A 22273-nucleotide genomic window follows, 5' to 3' on the forward strand; every position below is an offset into this window, starting at 1 on the left:
CATTATCAGTGCTTATGTATTAAGTATTTATGTATATATATATATATATATATATATATATACATAATATATATATATATATATATATATATATATATATATATTATGTATATATATATATATATATATATATATATATATATATTATGTATATATATATATATATATATAATATATATATATATATTATGTATATATATATATATATATATATATATATATATATATATATTTATATATAATGACAAAAAAACACTATATGGCAGAATTTCTCAGTCATTTCTTTGGATAATAATACAAACAGGAATAAAAACCGATATAACTTTATTTGTGTTTATTAGATTTGACTGCAAATGTCACTTAATTGCAAAGCAGTTGAAGAGTGTTATCTGTAGAACCACGTTGCTGTTATCTGCAGCTGCGCCCCCTCCACCCCCCTCCACCCTTGGCACCTGGTGCCAAACTTCACATATGTTTTGATGAAGAAATGACTTGAGGGCGTTGGTGATAAACGTTATGTGCATCTCCTCCCCTTGATGGGAAATTAATTAATTGCTGGAAGTTGAAAGTGAAATACATTTATGAAATATTTTAAAAACGAACTGATGAATCTTAAAGCCTGCGACTTCTTACAACTGCAACAAGAATGTCATTATTATTATGAAATGATTAAGTGTGTGCAGCATTCGGGAAGTTGAAATAAACGTTACTAAAAAATGCCGAATGTGCAAACATGCATTTATTTGATTTCTTGAAGCCAATTTTCTTGCTTGTTATATAAACTGTTATTATTCTAATAACATTTAATCAAATCCTACTTTCTTGTACAGGCTATATATCTAATATAATATGTTTATGCCTGTCAGCAAAACATCCTCGCAATGTTGAACTTCTTGTGGCGCGAGAGGCTTTATAATAAATGTTAATAAAAGAAAATGTTCTGAATCCAAATTTGATTTCTGTCTGGAAATGTTGTATTCTTGTTTCATCTTAAATTGCTCCAGACCACAGAATGTCTCACAACTTACAATGATGATTCAAAAAGCAACTTTATTGATCTCCACTGGGGAGTAAACTCAGAAACACATCGCTGCTCCTGACTCCTGTGACCTGAGATGCCCTCGTGCCCCTCAGGGTGAACCTCTGCTTCCTGCTTCTACACTAACAAACCCTAACACCACACGTGAGGACTCTTCTGCATTTTAGCCCACGTAAAATGTCATATTTGTGCCAACTGATGTCCCACGATGCAACCAGCTGATACCGCCTCTCAGGCTGGCGTCCGGCCACTGCTGTGCCTATCAGGGCGGGAGGAAGGGTCCGATATGCGTCAGGGGGACGTGGCTTGGCGTCGGGCCCCGTGGGTGTGACTCTCAAACCAACTGCATTTAAGAAGAACTCCAAACCTTCAGACTCTAAACCCAAGATGAGTCTAACCGAGAAAGACAAGGCTGCAGTCAGGGCCCTCTGGGGCAAAATCTCCAAGTCTGCGGATGCTATTGGAGCTGACGCTCTGAGCAGGTGAGTCCATGTTTGAGATGCTCCAACCTGCCATATGGTCTCGCTTTTAGGTGCACTAATTTAGGAATTTCTTTCAGTTTTATTTAAAACTTTAGTGAAACTTTGGTTGGTTAAATTGTTTTCTAGCGCAACATATCATTTTAATTTGCCATTTTGTTTTAAAACAAAAAGACAACTACTGCTAATGACAATAATGAGTTACGTGTCAATGGAAACGAATCGGCTCTAAAGATGCTAGATGAAACCCGAAATAGGCATCAGGGAATTGTAACTATTGACCAACTTCTCAAACAACAAGGTCAAACTTTTCTGTACTTCTGTTTGTAACATTTATTAAACAGATGCTCCAGGTGAGGCTCGAACTCACAACCTCGGCATTGCTCGGCTGAATACTGTCTTATAAGTACCGCGCGCTGACCGATTGCGCCACTGGAGCTTGCTTTTTGTATCCATCAAATAAATTTAAAAAACATCCAAAGTCATAACACTATATAGAGTTTAGAGAGCTTCGTGTTATTGGTTTGTTCTACGCTCAGTTGGCTCAGCTCTCCAACATACCCGCCACTTAACGTCCTCTCCACTTCCACAGGATGCTCTTCGTCTATCCGCAAACCAAGACCTACTTCACCCACTGGCCAGACCTGTCCCCCGGTTCTGTTCACGTGAAGAAACACGGTAAGAACGTGATGGGTGGAATCGCTCTGGCTGTGAGCAAGATTGACGACCTGACCAATGGCCTGATGGAGCTCAGCGAGCAGCACGCTTACCAACTGAGAGTGGATCCGGCCAATTTCAAGGTGAGACAGGGTTCACTGACATCATGCACATTGTGATATTTTGATATAAGATATGTGCTGACCTCAGTGTCATTTCACATTACACTGAGGTTTGGATGAATTGTGCGTACTTTTACGCACGAGTAGTGCTTTATTTACGCGTAAATTACGCATTAGACGTCTTTGTTTTCAAAGCTGATTCAGCAGATTTGAGGTTGCACTCAGCATGTTTTGCGCTTTGGGAGAAAATAAAATAACCAACTCTTCTCTTGAAATTAAATAAAGTTTTTAAATATAGTTGTATATGCATATTTGCTTTACAATTGTTTCCGCTGTCATCCGCAGATCCTGTCTCACTGCATTCTCGTGGTGGTCTCCATCATGTACCCAAAGGACTTCACCCCTGAAGCCCACGTTTCCTTGGATAAATTCCTGAGTGGCGTGTCCCTGGCTCTCGCGGAGAGATACCGCTAAACTGCGCAGTGTGGGATGCCACATGCAGTCTATCGTGTCACGTGTCATGGTAGAAAATTAGAGAATAAACTGCATGCCGCTCAAAACTGAGTCTACTGTGTCTTTAATGTCTCCTGAAATGTGTTTTCCCTTCATACATGCACAAGTAAAAAAAAAAAGCATTTATAGTTGCATGGGCAGGGGAACAAATGAAGACATCGTCTACATGTTTTTGTTCTTTATTTCATAATGAAAAATCCACACGATTTTCAAATCACACAGTTTGACAAGGAAGGAAAACAAGAAAAGAAAAGTACAGCATCAAACTGGCCGCATATCATTATGACATGAGTCAAGCGCGTCTGCTGACATGGTGAGACAGTCAATGTTTACAGGTTTATTGTCGCCTGCATGGCAATAAACGCACACTGGAGGCTGTTATGTTTTCATAACGACTCGTAACTTATCATCACCCAGAACGAGCCTGAAAGAGAAGAAAGACATTGTGAGTTTTATCATAATGACATGTTGTTTATTATTTTATTTATTTATGATCCGGCTTCTCTCACCTGAGCAAAGCAGCGGCCACCAGGCCTCCACCGATGGGCCCCACCCAGTAGACCCAGTGGTAGACCCAGTAGTTGGTCATCACAGCTGGACCGAAAGCTCTGGCAGGGTTCAGACACGTTCCTGACACGTCCCCCCTGCACCGACACACGAAGGAGTTTAAATATTAATACGATTTTATTTATTCAAATCTAAAAATGGTGTAAATTTCAATTTTCATCGTATAATTCATAATAATGTGGTTATTTTATAACCAGAGTCTGAATTTCATGGTTTTTAAAATATAATAATATAATTATAATAACATTTAGCTACATCTTCTTGCATTTTAGAGCAATGTATTCCGTTTCCTGCCCGTGTATATTAAAGTATTGGTTAATTTATTACGAAATTTCATTATTTAAATAATGATTTTCAAATAATTATATATCTGAAATAATTTTATTTTGAAATAATTCAATAGTAAAGGACATTTCAATAAAAGAAAGTATATTTTAATGGACTCCTTTAATGTCATTACTTACATACATATCTATTACTTCAATGTTCAAGAAACTAATAATACATATCTATGTTTTTGTTACTATTTTAATTTATTTAGAAACTTTATTTTTATTTGTATTAAATGTCAATTATTATTATTATTATTACGGGGCTACTCCCTGCACACTGTAAAGCTTGATCATGCAAGTGAAAGTATCACTGTGACTGGAGGATCTGGTGAATCATTAACAAGGTGCCTCAATAACGCATGTTATAGTCATCGCCCTTTTATCTCACCCTGCCAGGACGTTGATAATGACGGTGCAGCCCACCAGGAACGGAGCCAGCGGGGTTTTCGTCTTGCTGTTCACCGCCACCAGCAGCACCACCATGGTGATCAGGCAGGTCATGGCCACCTCCCCAAAGATGGCTCCGGACAGCTGGCTCTCTGACTTGAGGATATCAAACGCTGCTCCTGTGGCGTTGAGGTAGCGGCTTGTAGGGGTCATCATCTGTGAAATGTATAATTAAGGATTTTAATAGTTGCATTTGATATGTTCATGTGTGTGCAGAAAAGAGTCCAAACACACATCTTTTCAGACAGACTGGTCTGAAAAGTGCATTCACATACAACAAAACTGAAAGTCAAGGTTGACTTATATTAACTTTAATTTAATTGTTAACTATTTTGTTACATTTTACAACGTCAACCACGTGTTTAATGGGAGACGATGCGTTTAGCTGCACAGGGTTGTTTTCACAATACTGTGCTTCGATTAGTTGATTCACTTTCAACTGACCTTGGACATTGCAGCTCCGAGCACTCCTCCAATCAGCTGGCTGACCAGGTAGGGACCCACCATCATCAGCTCCATGCCTCCACACAGGTAGATGGCAATAGTGAAGGGAGGGTTGAAATGGGAGCCGCTAGAGAAAGAGAAGCAGCAGAGAGATGTTGAGATCAGATGGGAAACTAATATATGATTCTACCAACTGCGTCTGACTCCATGTTACCTGATGTTATCCATCACCGCCACCATCACCGCCACAGCCAGTCCGTGCACCAGGGCCGGCTGCAGCCGTCCAGCCGCCGGCACATTCTCGATGACGGACACACAGCCGACGAAAACGAAGAACATGGTCCCGATTATCTCGGCCAGGCAGGGCTGGAACAGAGTCTCGTATTTGTTGGGAGCTTTGGGAGCGATTGGCTTCTGTCCCTTCTCCATCAGAGTAGAGTCTGTGTCGTCCATTTCCATTTTCTCAACCCCCATTGCTGCTTGTCTTATGAAGAGACTCTTCACCGATACTCTGCACCTGCAGCAGCAGCTACACCTGAACCAGCCTGCAGACTAAGTCAAGGGCACTGCAAGGTGCTGTGCTTATTTATATTCACCTCCAGCAGCTGGCACGTGGATCTGGATTTGCGTCATGGATCATAAAATATCAAAGGTGAACGATATATGCCTCACCAGATCACCAGTTTGGATGTACATCGAGTAATGGCGTCTGTAGATAAGAGGGAGCTGGACCATAGACTTTACGATACAGAATATGGGTTTGTCTCCTCACTCGATCATTAGATTATATCGGATTGAGTACTTACTCTAGTACCAAGTAAAATACTATATAAATGTTGTGCTTTGCACTCCACTACATTTGTTGAACAGCTATAGTTAGAAGTTACTTTACAGATTAAGATTTTACATATAAATACAACACATTGTTAAAGGTGGTTCCCAACCTTTCTGGTACACAGCAGTGTGCAGTTGGGGCCCCTGGTCACCTCTCAGATGTTAAAGGTCCCACGTTGTAAAAGGAGATTTTCTAGGTTAAAGGTCAAATATAATAAAACGCTCATTCTACAGAGAAAAGCCGTCAGGACGTCTTTAATTGTCACAACTATACAATATATACTGTAGGTAGGAAGTGCAGCTGAAGTGGCGTTGAAGTCGTTTCCTGGCTGCAGAGATGCAGAAAAACTGACCAATCAGAGAGGAGGGAGCTTCAGACACATTTCCCCTCTGAACATTTCACATTTTCTTCCAGTTTGTGAATAAAGATTTATGAAACAGCATTTAGATTTGTATTCTTTAGTCTCTCGTGCAACATTAATCATCTCAGGACCCCACAGATTCATCTCGTGACCCTTCAGACGGGGCAGGTTGGGAACCACTGCACTAACCTGTGAATATAAAGTGATTAATAGAAGCTCAAATAAGGACAACATTAAATGTTACATTATACACACTGGGTAGTATTTAACTTATTCTATTATAAGTGCATTTTAATGACAATACATGAGGAGTTACTGAATAGTTTGATGTGTATTAAAATACAATTAAACGCGGTGTTAACTTGACTTAACTTGAGTATTTCTATTTCACGTATTCCTCCTGATCAAGTCATGTTCGTCTATAATTGAGTCCTTGTGGTCTCATCTTCTATAAAAATACAAATGGATTGCTGAGCAGTAAAAACATGTTTAAATGATTTCTATATGTTCAATGCATTGACTCATTCGTGTTTGTTTAAAGCTAAAGAAACACTTTTATAGATAAATAAAAACTGCGTAATTTACTGCAAATTAAAATGCCGACAGTATATTAAGCAGTAAAAAATAAGTTGCACCTTATAATAACCCCGTAATATAATACAAATCATACCTTCACTTTGTTATACTTAAACATATTTATGCTTTTCCTTAACTAAGCTTTGAGAAGCAGGACTTTTACTTACAATAGACATTGTTTTTTGCTACTTTTACTTAAGTTAACACCAAACAAGGGAAGAATTATTATATTTTATGTTGGTTTAATGTTTAACTGCATGCTTTTTTATTCTTATTTATACTCACATGTATTTATATATTGCAGAAGTTGTTTTTGTAGTTACATTATTAACTTTTCAAACTTCTTTAATGAAACTTTTTAAACTTTCCTGCACAATACTTACACTTTTATTTATACACGTGTATTTATGTTTCTTGTACACATTTTTGATTTTATAATATTTTTTTTATAATAACTATATTTTACATTTACATTTCTCTTATTGTGTTTATGTTTGCACTATTATACACCAAAGTAAATTCTGTGTATGTGTAAACCTACTTGGCAATAAACCTAATTATAAACACACACACACACACACACACACACACACACACACACACACACACACACACACACACACACACACACACTCACACTCACACACACACTGTGATACATCTTCATCATTACCGTTTTAGTATTGTATAGTTTTCGGCGGCACTTTATGATTCTAATCTCTCTTTATCGTAGAGTAAAGGTTCTCTGTCCTTGCACCATCTTTTGAGTAATAAAGCTATTTTCCATTGAGGACTTTGACCCAAACAAAAGTACAAAAAGACTGTTAATAGATAACAGAAAATATGATCATTTGTGTGAAATCCTATGTAATGTATTATAAAATGTGTCGGGACATTGTCTAGCAGTCATCAAGTCCAAGCGAGGAGTAGCTATCAGATCCCGATCGTATCATCAAACACTTTATTGAATCTTGAAATACAAACATGTCTTTGAGCAGGAGCCAACAACTATGGCGAGTTCAAGGACAAACATATTTGCACACATTTTGCTGAACACTTTAAAAATTACAGTCTGATTGTTGAGACGTCCTCTCGCTTCATCTTTAATAAATTACACGGTCACTTCAACACAACTCGAGTCTTCTGGTCACCGAGCAGCAACCTGCAAAGAGCGAAACGTCAATTATTGGTGATTCACAGCAGCACAGAGAACGATTTGTTATCATGTTAAGAACACGGATGGATTACTGAAGGGGACTGTGGGGCACAGGGACGAGGGCTTCCCTGGAGTTCACCTGCACAATTCCTCTAAAAGATGCAAGAGAAGCAACTACAAGATGCAAAACGGCTCAAAAGAGACTCAAAGTGCCAACAAAAAGACCCAAAAACATTACAAAGAGACGCAAAACAACCACGAAAAGACCTCGAAAAAGACTCAAAATGCCAGAAAGAAAGGACAGAAAAAACAACCACAAAGGGACACAAAACTAGAGATCAGGGGAAAAAAATTGGGGGTGAGGGGCAATTGACCCACTTCCTACCCCCCTACATCAGGCGCCTTTGCTCGGACCATGCCCATCTTCAACCTCGGCCTTCATTTTGATCTCAGCTACCCACATGTGAAGTTTCGTGACTGCATCCTGCACGGTTACATATCTATCGCAGTGACAAAATCTGTGCACAGAGAGAATTTACTCCAAACCTCCTCTGTGGTAGTTCCTGCTACAGAAGGAGTCTGCATGAGCACACACACACACATACACACACACACACACACACACACACACACACACACACACACACACACACACACACACACACATAAACTGAAGACAATGACACAAAACCACCACAAAAGGACGACAAAGAGACTCGAATCCCTCAAAGAGACAGACTTGACTGAAGTGAAGGTATCAGGTCAGTCAGAGTTCAGTGGGAGGAGCTACAGAAGATGTTTGGCTCTGTGTCATGTTGGACTGAAGTCCAGTGGAAAAGGAGGAGGGAGGGGGATCCTGTCATGTTTAATCCCTCCCCCTCATCTATACAGCTGTCTATCTAAAGCAGGGGTCACCAACCTTTGTGATACTGAGAGCTACTTCAAGGGTACTGAATAATACGAAGGGCTACAAACTACCTGAATAACATAGTTGCACGGTTCACCTTTAATTATAATATTATCATTAATAATAATAATCATAATACATATTCATATATATATTTATTTATGTTCTCAATCTATTTCAACATCTGAAAGTCAGAGTTATCACATCTCTGATATCTTTGTAAATATCTTTATTGACAGTTTTGTATGAATGAGAACATTTGTAGCATTTTGTTCAAATTCACACCGGTTATATTTTAGTACAAAATATCACTTCTGTAAAAAGATTTAGGAAATCATTAACTGTCACATCTTCAGATCATATCCTGTTTGTACAAACACTAACTTTGTAACATTAGAGAGTGGAGATCACATCAGAACCTTTCTTCTCGTCTTTGAACAGTGTTTTCAATAACATCATTGCACCTTTCAAGACCTCTCCGCCCGGAAAGGCTTTCTTCTTCTTTATTATAAAATGTGCAGCTCTGAATGAAGCTTATGATGCTTTCTGTGACTTGTTCACCGGCCTGGTGAGAAGAGATGCTGCTGCCCAAAGCTTTAACTCTCGGCTCGTTCTGCCCGCAGTGCTGCAGCTGGTAGTTAGTTAGCATGCTAGTTAGCATGCTAGTTAGCATGGTAGCATGGTAGCTTCCACAATTCACCGTCGCCCCGCAAATGAGACACACACACTTTACTTTCACTGTTGTAAAAAATAATTCTTCCTCCCAATCATTGTGAAAATAGTTCGTTTTCTTTCGCTTTTCTGCCACGTTTAGCGTAAAAACCGCACCTCGCGCCCCACCGTAGCTGCTCCCGCTAGCTTGTCTCAGCGAAAAAGGTAAATGGAGATTTAGCTTGCGCGTGGAATTGAAGACAGGGTACAGAGTTCTTATACATAAAACATTTTGGTTTTTTAAATTCTATATTCAATATTCTCATTTTAAAATAAAGAATAATTCAAGTATTATTGATTTTTTTTTAAACAGTAAAACAATTAAATAAAACTTTTAGACGGAGCTCCATCTATTTTTAGAACATGCCCTGCGGGCGACTCACGTGGTCCCTGCGGGCGACCAAGTTCCCGCAGGACCGCGTTGGCTACCTCTGATCTACTGAGATACTGCTGACCTTCCAGCATCACGTGTGGAATATAATGTGTGTATATATATATATATATATATATATATATATATATATATATATATATATATATATATCTTTGCCAACTTTGTATCCTTCATTTAAATGCGTCTTTGGCTCCACCCATTTATATTCAACCCAACCAATCTGCTTATTTCTGCGTCCACAGCGTTTCTTATTAACCTGAACTACAATCTCACACCACCAGGGTGGGGGAGAACCAAAAACATACCGAATACTGTTTGATTTCAGTTGCAATCAACAGCAAACACATCGAGTACATTTCCTAAAAGACTTGCAAATGTAAATGTAGCACCACTAGTGGTCAAAAGCGGTACAGGATACCTTTAAGTTTCAACAACCGTCCAACTTAACCAATTCAAGGTTTTATTAAATGACCTTGTAAAAAAGTAACAATGGAAAACTACCGTGTTCTCAACTATACCAGACTGTTCGTACTTATACCTGCGAAAGGCAATGCAACATAATGTGTCTAAGGAAGTCAGGTGATGTAGTATGAGGGCCGACAAAGGTGGAGATTGGGGTGGATGGATGGGTCGAACAAACACGAGACCCAGAACAACATAACTTCTGTACTTGAAACACGTACTGTTGGCTTCATAACAAGCGTACTTTACATAAAAAATTACTTTTTAACCTTAAAAAGACACAAATTCTTCGTCTTCTAACCTAAAAGTAGTTTCTCTGCTGGACATCCGAAGGAAAAATAACTTTTTGTAAGAATCTTTGCAGGAGGATTTGTTGACTTTTATCCTGTATTATTCTTCTGCTCATCTAAGCTTTGTCCTACTTGCAGAGATTGTACTCTGGTCATGTCACCTTGACATTCTTGTATCTCTTGTAGCAGCTGGATGTGCGTAGCCGCACAGCCGTTTACATACCTGATGAAGCTGACAGTGAGCAGCGCACCACACGTGGGTCCGACCCAGTAGATCCAGTGGAAGCTCCAGTGGTTGGCAAACACTGCAGGACCGAAGGCTCGGGCAGGGTTCATACAGGCTCCAGACAGCATCCCACTGAAACACACATACCAACCACAACATTATTACTGCGCTGCGTATTAGGGCCATTGTAGGTATAAAACAAAAGACCTACCGAGGAGAGGGGTTATATTCTGGGTACATTTCCCAGAAAAAAACGTGAATATTCTCTGAGATTAAATTAGTACATTTACGGGAGAAAAATCTGAAATTTCCAAGAAAGAAACTTAATATAATAATAAAAAATAATAAAATATTCTCTGAGATTAAATGTTTTTAAGATGAGGTTGATGTGAAATAATGGGGTTTCTTGACAAATAAAACACATTATTTTACAAGTGTTTTTCTCGTAGATTTGTGACCTTTTCCTTATAATATATTGCTTTAATCTCAGAGAATATCCAACTGATGTACCTGTAAATTTGTAAATAAATAAAGCAAGTAAGTGAGTGAATATTATTCCCCTCCCGCGGCTCCATATTTTAAATTAAATTAATACCTATAACACTCTTAATACGCTATTTTAGTTCATAATTTACTGATAATTTATTTTAAATAATTTTGTATCATGCAATAATTATAATAATTAAGTATTTTAGTTTGAGTTAGTTGACTTTATGAGCAGTTATTGATTCCCAGAGTATAAATAATATAATCGTGACCTCAGTATTTAAATAAATCCGGTCTTCTTCTCTGGTACGACTGACAGACACATAGAATAATGTTTGGGATGACTTTACCTCTGAGGCTCTTACCCTGCAAATATGTTGGCTGTCACGGTGAGGCCGATGCAGAACGGAGCCAGCGGGGAGCGTGTTTGGTCGTTGACGGCGCCCATGCACACCACCGTGGTGAGGAACAGGGTCATCACCGCCTCAGCCAGAGTGGTTTTACCCAGATCAGCGGTGTCTGCTATGTCGAAGGCTCCTCCAAAGGAAGCAGCGTACACATTAGAGGGGAACATCACCTGGAAGAAGAACAAATTAAACATATAACATCCTGTGCATGATAGACGTGTGCCAGGGTTTAAGGTCACTAAAGAGATCAGCTGTTTGGTGTTAGTCACAAGTTAAACAAAAAGTCACAAATATGAGATTAGTAAAAACTTTAACCTCACTAACCCAAACTTGTGAGATAATAGGTCAAAAATGTAACTTACTAGGAGGTAAAATGATCATATATTAAATCAAATATTTGACACAATTCTGCAATTTTAAGTCAAAATTTGAAATACTAAGTTTAAGTTTTAATTTAAGTTAATGTGGCAAATGATGGAAGTCAAGTCAAAATAATATTTAAGCTTATTATCTCATATTTATGATGCTTTTGATTACAGTATGTAAGTTAAACATGAGTATTTGTATTTTCATCATGACTAACTCTCAGATTTGGGCTTCCATAGATTTCCTCACCTTGGTCAAACCAGCACCGATCAGGCCTCCAAACATCTGAACCAGGACGTATGGCAGCAGCAGGGGGAGCTGCATCCCTCCACACAGGTACACGCTCAGCGACACCGCAGGGTTAAAGTGCCCCCCACTGCAGTAAACACAATAAACGTTATCTCCTCAATGATGTTATGAGCTGATAATAATTACCCTTATCTATCCGAATGTGTCATTAAAGTATACTCTACATGTCAGTGAGAGGAAATTAAGACATTTCTGATCATGCAAAAACAAGAAAATGAGTCAAAAACATCCGACATCAAGCATTCATCTTTACCTAATTTGCGCGAAGAGCGTGATCAGCACTCCCAGGGCCAGTCCATGTGCCACAGCGGGCTGGGTGACCCCCGTCGCTCCCATGTTCCCAATAACAGACGCACACCCCACGAACACAAACAGGCTGGTACCGAACAGCTCAGCCAGGCAGGGCTGCACCCACAGCTCAAAGAAGTGTGTCCTCTTGGTGCCTCTCTCTGCCGCCGGCTCTCCCATCTCAGTGACTGTGAAGACCTCTGTTTTGGTTTCTGTCCCTGACATACTGACTTGTTCCTCAACGCACTCTGCTGAATGTGCTCTGATGTGCATGAGATATTCTTAAAATGATCAGTGAAGGACATACGCACATCCTCGTTCTTTTTTCTTTCTTACTGATGCCCCACCTTCCTGCTATTGTTTATACTCCCAAGACTGTTGGCAATCAGGAGAAGCTCATAAAATCACATGATTATGTTATTGACAGATAAGGAAGAGCAACACATGTTTTGTTTAAGAAATACCACACATTTGAGATTTCTATCAGTGAAATCATTCTAATACACGAGGAGACACTTTAGGGGCAGCACAAAGAAGCTATGAACACTTCATATGTTCATACTTTGAAGTATTCTGAACTTTTACTGAAGTAAACCTACAAAAGTATCAGGATGAAAGTGCCAGAAGTAAAAGTTCTTAATTATTGATGCATTTAATGTGTTGATCGCTTTAATGTTGCAGCTTGTAAAGGTGGAGCTAACGTATCTGTATTAATATATCATAATGTGTCAGTTGATTCATATTTTGTAGTAATCATTTGAATCTAAAGTAAGTTACTATATATATCAATTAAATATAGTGGAGTGAAAATAACTATATTTGGATTTAAAGAGTATGAAGTAGCAGAAATTGGAAATAATCACGTTAAGTACAAATACCTCAAAACTGTACATTCACAGTACTTTCACTGCATTTCGCTGTTTTTGTTTTCCTCCTCTTCTGGAGGGAAACGCTCTGTCGCTGCTAAATCCTGCATTACTCACCAGTTAGTCGCTGAATCTTCCAGTCGGCCTGCTGGTGATTTGCACAAGCGTCCAGTCGGCTTGTCAGTGCGTGAAGAACAGTTTGCTGTTCAGTCAAAGCTGATGAGAGCGGTGAGACTCAACCACAACAATAAAGCCGGATAATACAAACTCATTTTTGAAAAATGCTACAAAGCTCAGTAGAACTGAAAACTGCAGATTCAGATGATAATTCACTCTGGAATCATCATTGTATTTTAACAAAGTAAATCCCTTTTTTCTTTTTTATTACACCGTTATACAGATCATTTTGTTCTATTTTCTCCATATATATTGTTATATTTTACACATTTATGATATACTTATTTCGTACAATTTCCCTATGTTTATAAATATTTCTATTTCTATTCTCAGCGTTGTAATCCAAATATCCCCACGGGGATTAATATATAATAATAATATATTAGAGGATATTATAATAAAGATATATATCTATATTATAATATATATCTATATATATTATAATATAATTATATATTATTATATTATAGTATATTATAATATATACTATAGTCCTCATATAATATATATAATTATAATATATATATATATATATATCTCTATAGTATAGTTCTATCCTCATATCTTATCTCTATCTTCTCTTAACCTCTATCTCTCTCTCTCTCTATTCTCTATCTCTCTCTTCTACTATCGTATCTTCTTCTCTCCTCTCCTTATCTCTCTCTCTCTTCTCTTCTTCTCTCGCTCTCTTCTATCATCTTTCTCTCTTCTCTCTCTCTCCTCTATCTTCTCTTCTCTCTCTCCTTTCTAGAGAGAAAGAGAGGAGAGGTGAGCGAGAGAGAGAGAGGAGAGGATAGAAGAGGAGAAGGAGAGAGAGATAGGAGAAGAGAGAGAGGAGAGAGACGAGGAGAGAGAGAGGAGAGAGGAGATAGAAGGAAGAAGAGAGATAGAAGATAGAGAGAGACGAGAGAGAGAGAGGAGAGAGAAGAGAGAGAGAGAGAGAAGAGGAGGAGAGAATAGGGTAGAAGAGAGAGATGAGAGAATATAGAGATAGAAGAGGAGAGGGAGAGAGAGGAGTACGATGAGGAGAGAGAGGGAGATACGAGAAGAGAAGAATGAGAGATAGGAGAGACGAGAATAGAGAAGATAGATAGATAGATAGGATAATATAATATATAATATACTATATTATAGATATAATAGATAGATTCGACGAGAAATATAGATATATAGAATATTATAATATACGATAAGATAGACATATATATAGAATTAGTTGTATTATATAGTATAATATTATAGTATATTATAATATATCTATATATATTATAGTATATCATATATATATATATATATATATATATATACATATATTATAATATATATATATATATATATATATTATAATATACTAAAATATATATATATATATATACTATAATATATATATACATGATTATTCTAATGATAACGTGTCCCTCCCACAGCAGATAGCCCAGCTGTGTGGTACAAAGTCCATAACAAGGTAAATAAATGAACAGAGCAACACAGTCTTACACAAAAGCTCATTTTTATTCAACTGCACTTAAACAGCCTTCATCAAATATGATCTATCACAAACTAATCTGTCATGTCCTCTCTGCCGTTTGAAAACTAGCTGCAAGAATAGAAAACACTTTACGGGCAAATGTAAATGAAGTAGTAGTTGCGATGTAAAGCATTCTTGCAGTTCGACACTAAGTCCTATCACATGCATGTCCGTACGGCTTGTAATGAAATGAGTCTGGAAGTACACTTGATGAATAAATAAAATCAAAATGGCACATAAAAGAAAATTAATAAAACAAACTTGATCCATTTACAAGTTAGAGCCAGTGTGGAGACAAACCTCTTCACAGTTATCAACCTAAACATCTCTTTTCTTCGTACATGTTCGGGGGTGGCAAAAGGACGCTCGTCAAATCATATTCCGCTGATGTCGGGGGTTTTCGCACCAGAACAGCTCCCAGTTGAGGGCTTGATGGAGAATAAGTATTTCCTCTTTCCCAGTGTCTCCCTTCACACCTCTTCTTCCGTTGTTGACTTTGGCGTGCACACATGTACGTGCATGTGCAACAGTGGAGCCGTTTCACACTCAAAACGCCAAATGTGACAGACCTGAGGAAACAGAAACACGACCTGTTCTTGTAAATGACCACACCTGACATTCAAACTGGGAGGACAGCGTGGAAAGATATGAAACATTTTACACATATTACTAATACAAAGTAAATAAACTAACGGACAGCATGGCGCCATCGGGATTACCCTGGAAATGAGCAGTCATAGTTTTATATTTCCTACTACGAACACACCGATTCATGCTCGTGGAAGTGTTACAGAACACGTGCATTACCCAGATTGAGTTTGTCTTTGGAGGCCCAGCTGATGCTGTAGTGCTGAAGAAGTTGTTGCAACAGCTCCCTCTCATCCAGGAACTCCAGGCGCTCAATTCTGCAAGAAATATTCATGTTTATTTATTAATGAATGAGCCGCTCTAGCTCCCGATGCGGGGCGGTGTGAAGCCTGCATTACCTTCCCACATCCTCCTGAGGCAGCATGCTGTAGACCGTCATCATGTCCAGAGCATCAGCGTGCTCCCAGCCCGTCTTCAGAAACCGCTCCTTCTGCACACAACACGTTCAAATACGTTTTACTGATCTCTCCAACATCAGACCCTCAAATCATTCTTGCATTTTGGACTCACTGAGCCGCTCAACTCATGATAATAATCCTCTTGTGAAATATTGAGCGAGGGGTGGCGGAGGTTACCTGAGAGTCCAGAGACCGGCAGGCCTCCACTCCTGCCAGGGTGCACTGGCGACGCTGCAGGTTCTCGATCATCACTTGGCCAAATCGATCGCTCATGTTCACCTGGACGCACGGATCACAGTTCGGCTACGTTATTACATTTCCGCTCTCACACACACACACACACACACACACACACACATTTACTACTTCTGCCTATTCGAACACCTTTATAATGAACGCCCAGATACTTCAGGTGTCCGTTCACAGAAGTCATTAGTTTTGTTCACCTGTTCGTAGTTGATGAACATGGCGGTCGGGAAGGTTTCTGCAGCCCAGTGAACGACATTGGACGACTGGGAAGGCGTCATGTAGACCAACACACACTCTGACAGGAGCAACGTCGGCAGTCTGGGAGAGAGAGCAGTAACACACTTAACCACAACAACATAACTAGAAAGAACAGAGAGACTGTAATTCTGCTAAACAAGCCTCGAAATCTGTTGTTAAAAAACGATGTTATAACTTCTGTTATCTGGATCCAGAGTAAACAGAGAGCAGACATTTTATTATTCACAGTAGAAACTGTGGAAACATAACAAGTCCTTTCCTTTCCACCAAACTTCATTGACATTTCTAACATTTTAAAAATATCTTACTAATTAACTGACACTGACTGACCTGTAAGACTTTAAAACATCCTGCACCGTAAACTCATCATACTTTCACACCCACGTTTAGTGCGAGCGGAACAATAACAAGTAATGACCCTAAAACCTAAACTCACGCTTCACACTTCACAGCTTCCTGACAAAGAGAGCCTCACGCCGAGAGAAACTTCCCCGGATAAATACAGTTACTGCCGTGTGAGTTAAGAGCTGGCGCCACAGAAAACATCCCGTAACCTTCCATCCATCCATCGTCTACCGCTTATCCGGGGTCGGGTCGCGGGGGCAGCAGCTCCAGTAAGGAACCCCAGACTTCCTTCTCCGGGCCACATCCTCCAGCTCCGACTGGGGGATCCCGAGGCGTTCCCAGTGAGGAGATATAATCTCTCCACTGAGTCCTGGGTCTTCCCCGGGGTCTCCTCCCAGCTGGACGTGCCTGGAACACCTCCCTAGGGAGGCGTCCAGGTGGCATCCTTACTAGATGAACCACCTCAACTGGCTCCTTTCAACGTAAAGGAGCAGCGGCTCTACTCCGAGTCTCTCACGGATGGCTGAGCTTCTCACCCTATCTCTAAGGGAGACGCCAGCCACCCGTCTGAGAAAACCCATTTCGGCCTCTTGTACCCGTGATCTCGTTCTTTCGGTCATGACCCAGCCTTCATGACCATAGGTGAGGGTAGGAACGAAGATCGACCGGTATATTGAGAGCTTTGCCTTCTGGCTCAGCTCTCTTTTCATCACAACGGTGCGGTAAAGTGACTGTAGTACCGCCTGTGCTATCCAACTACCATAAACCCGCCCCGTGCTTTGGTCCGGTCAGTTGCAGTGGATTCCAATAGTTTCAGAGCAGCAATTTTAGCAACATTTTAGCAAATCCACAGGAAGTTGAGTGTTTTAATATTCAAAACATACATTTTGTGTTGTTGAAATCAGGCTCCAGGCGTCAGACATTATCTGCATTTCAGCCTTCAGACACTGGAGTGACTTTGTTATTATTAGATTAGACATGCTGGGAAAACTAAGGACAACTGACAAAGAGCAGCACGAAGGACTTAATCCAACATCGACCTCAGGTTAGTACATGCAGCATGAAGCATGAAGTTGAGATGAAACTGAGAAAAGAAAGTAGATCTTCACATACTCCGGATTCAGCTGGAACTTCTTCAGTTTTTCATCCAGGTTGGAGATGTCTCGGAGGTCGGCTCCAATGATACAGTACCGGTCTGAGTCAAGGCTGTGGGCATCTGAGCGAACACACACATACGCTGTGAGGAAGTGGAACACGATACTACACAGACTGACTGAAGCACAGAGATATGTCACGTTTATTACCAAGTAGTAAGGAGTCTGTAGAGTGGGTTTCAATGAGGGGTTTGGACAGGGGAGGTTTTGTTCTAGTCAAAGAAAAATAACAAAAGAAAAACAGCATTAACAGTAATTAATAACCAAAACTGCCCGGCAACAGTAAACCTGAAGCCACACACACACACACACACACACACACACACACACACACACACACACACACACACACACACACACACAGCTGAAACTAATGTAGTCTAATACAACAGTCCTGCAAACTATCTCATTTACATAATAATATACTTTATATAATATATATATATATATATATATATATATATATATATATATATATATAACAGACATTCTTACATACATGTATCTCTGTCTCCCTCTACAGATCTTGACCCCACATTGCAACACCAAAGCCAGAGAAGGAAAAAAAAGCGCATGTGCTGCTCAGTTATAATAACGACCTAAAGACATTTCCCTTATTAATATGCATGTAACATATTGAATAATGAATATCCATCATAACCTGATCTGTGAGGGAAGCTTGTGGCAGATCCGGTTCATGCATGGCACACGGTACGGGAGATAAAAATAAGATAATAATAATAATAATAATAATAATAATAATAATAATAATAATAATAATAATAATACGGTTGTCTTACTTGATATTGTGTATTTTTCTGGCCACAACTGTTGGAAAGTCCACTTCAAAAAACTTCCGTGGCATGAGGTTCTGATCCTATAACAAAATGATATATTAGTATTATTTTCCACTTTCACTTAAATCTTTTAACCAACATCTGTCCGGATCATAACTATTTTAACTTTGAATGCACGTTTGTTTACATAATGACACTGTTGTTTAATTCAAACAATTTAATTAGTTTCTGTATACAAAATGCTATTTTTATTTTTCCAACGTTGACGTCGATGCACTTTTATTTTTTTGTGCAGATTTATTTATTTTAAATAAAAACTCTCACTTGCTACCTTTGAGGACAAAAATGTCCCCTTCCTAAAACTGGTAAAAAAAAAAATACTATGCATTAATATTATTTTCCAATTCCATTTCTATTTAATTTAATTGTAATTCATTTAATTAAACTTTGATTTTATGTAATTTAATTGTAATTTAATTGTAATTTATTTTATTTTATTTATTTATTTTATTTTATTTATTTATTTTATTTTATTTATTTATTTATTTTATTTTATTTTATTTATTTTATTTATTTTATTTATTTATTATTTTATTTTTATTTATTTATTATTTTATTTATTTTATTTAAATAGTTTAACAGTCCTGATCATAACTACCAAACAATCATTTTCAGATGCTTAAACCCTTTAAATGACAGTTTGTTTACATGAGGCCTAAACACCACTTGTTGTTTTTTAAGAAAGAAAAAAAGAAATCACAAAAATTTAAAAATTAGCAGCAAGTGTCAGATAAAAAAACAAAAAAAGCATTGTGTTAGCACAAACACTTAAATTAAAAAAGCCAAAATGTCCTTAGTGAGGCACACGGGTTAAATATAGATAAGTGTATATGATGCAGCAAAAGCAACATGAGTCACATCTAGTCCTGGCAGTGAGCTGCAAACCTTAAGTCTCCAAAACGTGGTGTCCAGTCCAGCGCCCAGGTTGATTACTTGACAGTCACACTCTGTTTTCCTTATAAAGGCGTCGAGCAGATGGTTAACTCCTTGAACGCGGGCATAGTAACCTGTCAAATGAGATAAGAAACATAAGCTAATAAAACACACACCTGGACTGCATCACAAACAAAAAACATTCCTCTGGCCATTTCAGCGTGGCTTTGCAATGTAGCATTTATTAATACTATAACAAATAAGATTTAACATACATGAAGCCTTTACACGTTTATGTGCACATTTTGACAGTGTGAGTGGGGTAATTTACCGCAGACAACTACTCACTAACCACATTGTAGAGTGAGGTGTTGATAGTTCTATAGATGGCCATCATTACTCTATGCATGCATTCCTTTAACGCTGCAGCAAGGCGCTCGTGAGGCACCTGCTACAGACAATCTTAGTTTTACGTTCTATGAATTGTAGTGCTGCTCATATACAAGTTGCACACATGCAGCCCTTCACCAAGCTGATGAGTTATTTTCCAATAAATAAAAAAGTGAAAGAAGAGAGAGTATCACTTACCTCTATTGATTTCCGGTGCCTTCCGCTCCCCGACAGATCTAACAAAGTACTGGATATAGGGGTCCTTCCAGTAGCTTTTACTGGTAGCAAACCTAGTACACCAAGTAGATATATGATGAGGAGGTGACATACATCATTCTACATAAATCCTATTTAACACATTTATTGTTTTAATCAAATTACCCCCAGAAAGATATGCTGTTAATAGGATCACGATCTTAAAGGCAGATCCACTTTCCCTTTATGCAACTTTATACTTCTACTCCATTACATCTCAGTACTTTTTACTACATTTGTCTGACAGCTTGTTACTTTTCAAATTACAATTTGACATCATCCTTCCTGTCCAGTGAAAACCATGCATCTCCAGGTGTGTTGGTTTTGAATCTTTGTGATTGAGCGATGAAGTGTTGCTTGAGAACATTCTCCTCCTTCATAAGATGAATAAGTTATTTAAAAACCCTCTTGGATCAGCTGGAAAATGCATCATCACAAAGCTGAATCTCATGAAACGTTTACTTTTTAGAGATACGTGGTTCTCACAGGACAGAGACAAAGCTACAAACATGAGGATCTTATAGAATATGATGCATTTCTTTCGATCAAACTAACAGGAGTTCAAATTAGCACAACATTAAACATCTAAAGCAGTACAATGCAACAGACACATTAATGCAGCAGTGATATAAATACAATAAAATGCATACTTTAACTGTAGGTACATTATGCTTACATACTTAAGGTTTTAAATGCAGGACATTTACTTGTAACATAATATTTTCACAGTTTGGCATTAGTTCTTTAACTTAAAGGATCTTAATACTTCTTCCTCCACTATGTGGTCTGATCCATACAGGTCTCACAAACCTCCCCATAATAAACCATGGGCAGCAGAGTACACTACCTGCCTGCTGTCAAATTGTTGAGGCTGTTGTTGGTAGTGAAAACAAGATAGATCAAATTAAAATAGTGTTTTTCAGGACCACCATGTTGCTCTATGTATACTAGTTATTGGGGATGACAGTACAGTAAAACTGAGATGTAGTCTTCCATTTAATGTTGGATAAAGTTGCTTTATTACCTGTAGCTATGACGTTTTGAAGCATTACTGCAGCATGGCATTTGATATGCATTAACTACTTTAATGCTTCAACTTAAGTCACATATTGCAATTAAAGCCATATGATTGGAGGTTAGATAATGAACGTTGCTGCTGCACGGTACCTTTTACATATGGTTGCATCGTCACAGGTCGCCCTCACTGCTTCATCGGAAGTATCCGAGTCTATGAAGGGTTGCCGAGCTGCCATTAGCGATCCTTGTACTAACGTTATGTTGACAACATTAAAACTGTACCTGGTCCCCCTGCTTCACACTGGCTAGCTTAGCTACAAGCTAACTGGCTAGCTCAATTTTGACAGGTGGGGTTATTGAACAAAACGGGGAAGAAGAAGAAGAAGAAAATAACTGTGAGTGTAGTCGGGTTGCTGAAATACTTGTGTATATTAAACAAAGTACAAGTTGGATGAAAATTAGCTGTATTTAACGAGTGGATAATATTTTTGACTGGCTAATAACAACTCGCCGCTAGAAATATATGAGCAGTTCCGGCCAGATGAAAAACACTTCCGGTTAGTGTTTTTCAGATTAAAAGCATCACTGACAAAAGTTCTGATTTTGCACTCGAATAAAATAAACCTAACCTTAATTAATACTAAACAATTCCAGCAGTGTTGTTATGCAGTAACACTTAATAAATAAATAATAATAATACGTTTTAAATATTTTTTATACTTTTCATACAAGACATTCAGCACAAATAACTTATTTAATGGAAAATAAGATGGAAGATAAAACCCACTTGACAAAGTATATAAAATATGCTAACAATTAAATACATAAACTAGGATGGGAAATAGAACCCGCTAAATAATAACAATATTATTATTAAAATCAGT

General features: G+C 38.4%; 4 protein-coding genes and 1 non-coding gene across 5 annotated transcripts; 1 reads left to right on the top strand and 4 right to left on the bottom strand.

Moving 5' to 3' along the window:
* The first annotated feature begins 1365 nt into the window (after window positions 1-1365).
* hbae5 (hemoglobin, alpha embryonic 5) lies at window positions 1366-2846 on the top strand. The gene is made up of 3 exons (XM_029456716.1): window positions 1366-1521; window positions 2111-2318; window positions 2643-2846. The coding sequence occupies exons 1-3, from the start codon at window positions 1427-1429 to the stop codon at window positions 2769-2771; spliced, it is 432 nt and encodes a 143-aa protein (XP_029312576.1). The 5' UTR covers window positions 1366-1426; the 3' UTR covers window positions 2772-2846.
* On the bottom strand, window positions 1864-1957 carry trnai-uau (transfer RNA isoleucine (anticodon UAU)). The gene is made up of 2 exons: window positions 1920-1957; window positions 1864-1899 (listed from the first exon to the last, which is right to left on the bottom strand). It is a non-coding gene; the product is annotated as a tRNA-Ile (tRNA).
* A 342-nt stretch (window positions 2847-3188) lies between the features above and the next one.
* LOC115024884 (aquaporin-8-like) lies at window positions 3189-5139 on the bottom strand. The gene is made up of 5 exons (XM_029456748.1): window positions 4815-5139; window positions 4601-4727; window positions 4098-4312; window positions 3320-3454; window positions 3189-3234 (listed from the first exon to the last, which is right to left on the bottom strand). The coding sequence occupies exons 1-5, from the start codon at window positions 5072-5074 to the stop codon at window positions 3189-3191; spliced, it is 783 nt and encodes a 260-aa protein (XP_029312608.1). The 5' UTR covers window positions 5075-5139.
* Window positions 5140-7318: 2179 nt separating this feature from the next.
* Window positions 7319-12695, bottom strand: aqp8a.1 (aquaporin 8a, tandem duplicate 1). The gene is made up of 5 exons (XM_029456496.1): window positions 12340-12695; window positions 12027-12153; window positions 11370-11581; window positions 10516-10650; window positions 7319-7534 (listed from the first exon to the last, which is right to left on the bottom strand). Exons 1-5 carry the CDS (start codon window positions 12645-12647, stop codon window positions 7492-7494), a joined length of 825 nt encoding a protein of 274 aa, XP_029312356.1. The 5' UTR covers window positions 12648-12695; the 3' UTR covers window positions 7319-7491.
* A 2213-nt stretch (window positions 12696-14908) lies between these two features.
* Window positions 14909-21931, bottom strand: LOC115024599 (leucine carboxyl methyltransferase 1-like). Its single transcript, XM_029456356.1, has 11 exons — window positions 21540-21931; window positions 20316-20407; window positions 19740-19861; window positions 18798-18874; window positions 18148-18209; window positions 17957-18059; window positions 16438-16558; window positions 16169-16270; window positions 15932-16023; window positions 15753-15850; window positions 14909-15514 (listed from the first exon to the last, which is right to left on the bottom strand). Exons 1-11 carry the CDS (start codon window positions 21623-21625, stop codon window positions 15492-15494), a joined length of 978 nt encoding a protein of 325 aa, XP_029312216.1. The 5' UTR covers window positions 21626-21931; the 3' UTR covers window positions 14909-15491.
* Window positions 21932-22273: the final 342 nt, after the last annotated feature.

This window comes from Cottoperca gobio, chromosome 19 (genome assembly GCF_900634415.1).
Source record: "Cottoperca gobio chromosome 19, fCotGob3.1, whole genome shotgun sequence".
In the NCBI taxonomy this organism is placed as follows: domain Eukaryota; kingdom Metazoa; phylum Chordata; class Actinopteri; order Perciformes; family Bovichtidae; genus Cottoperca; species Cottoperca gobio.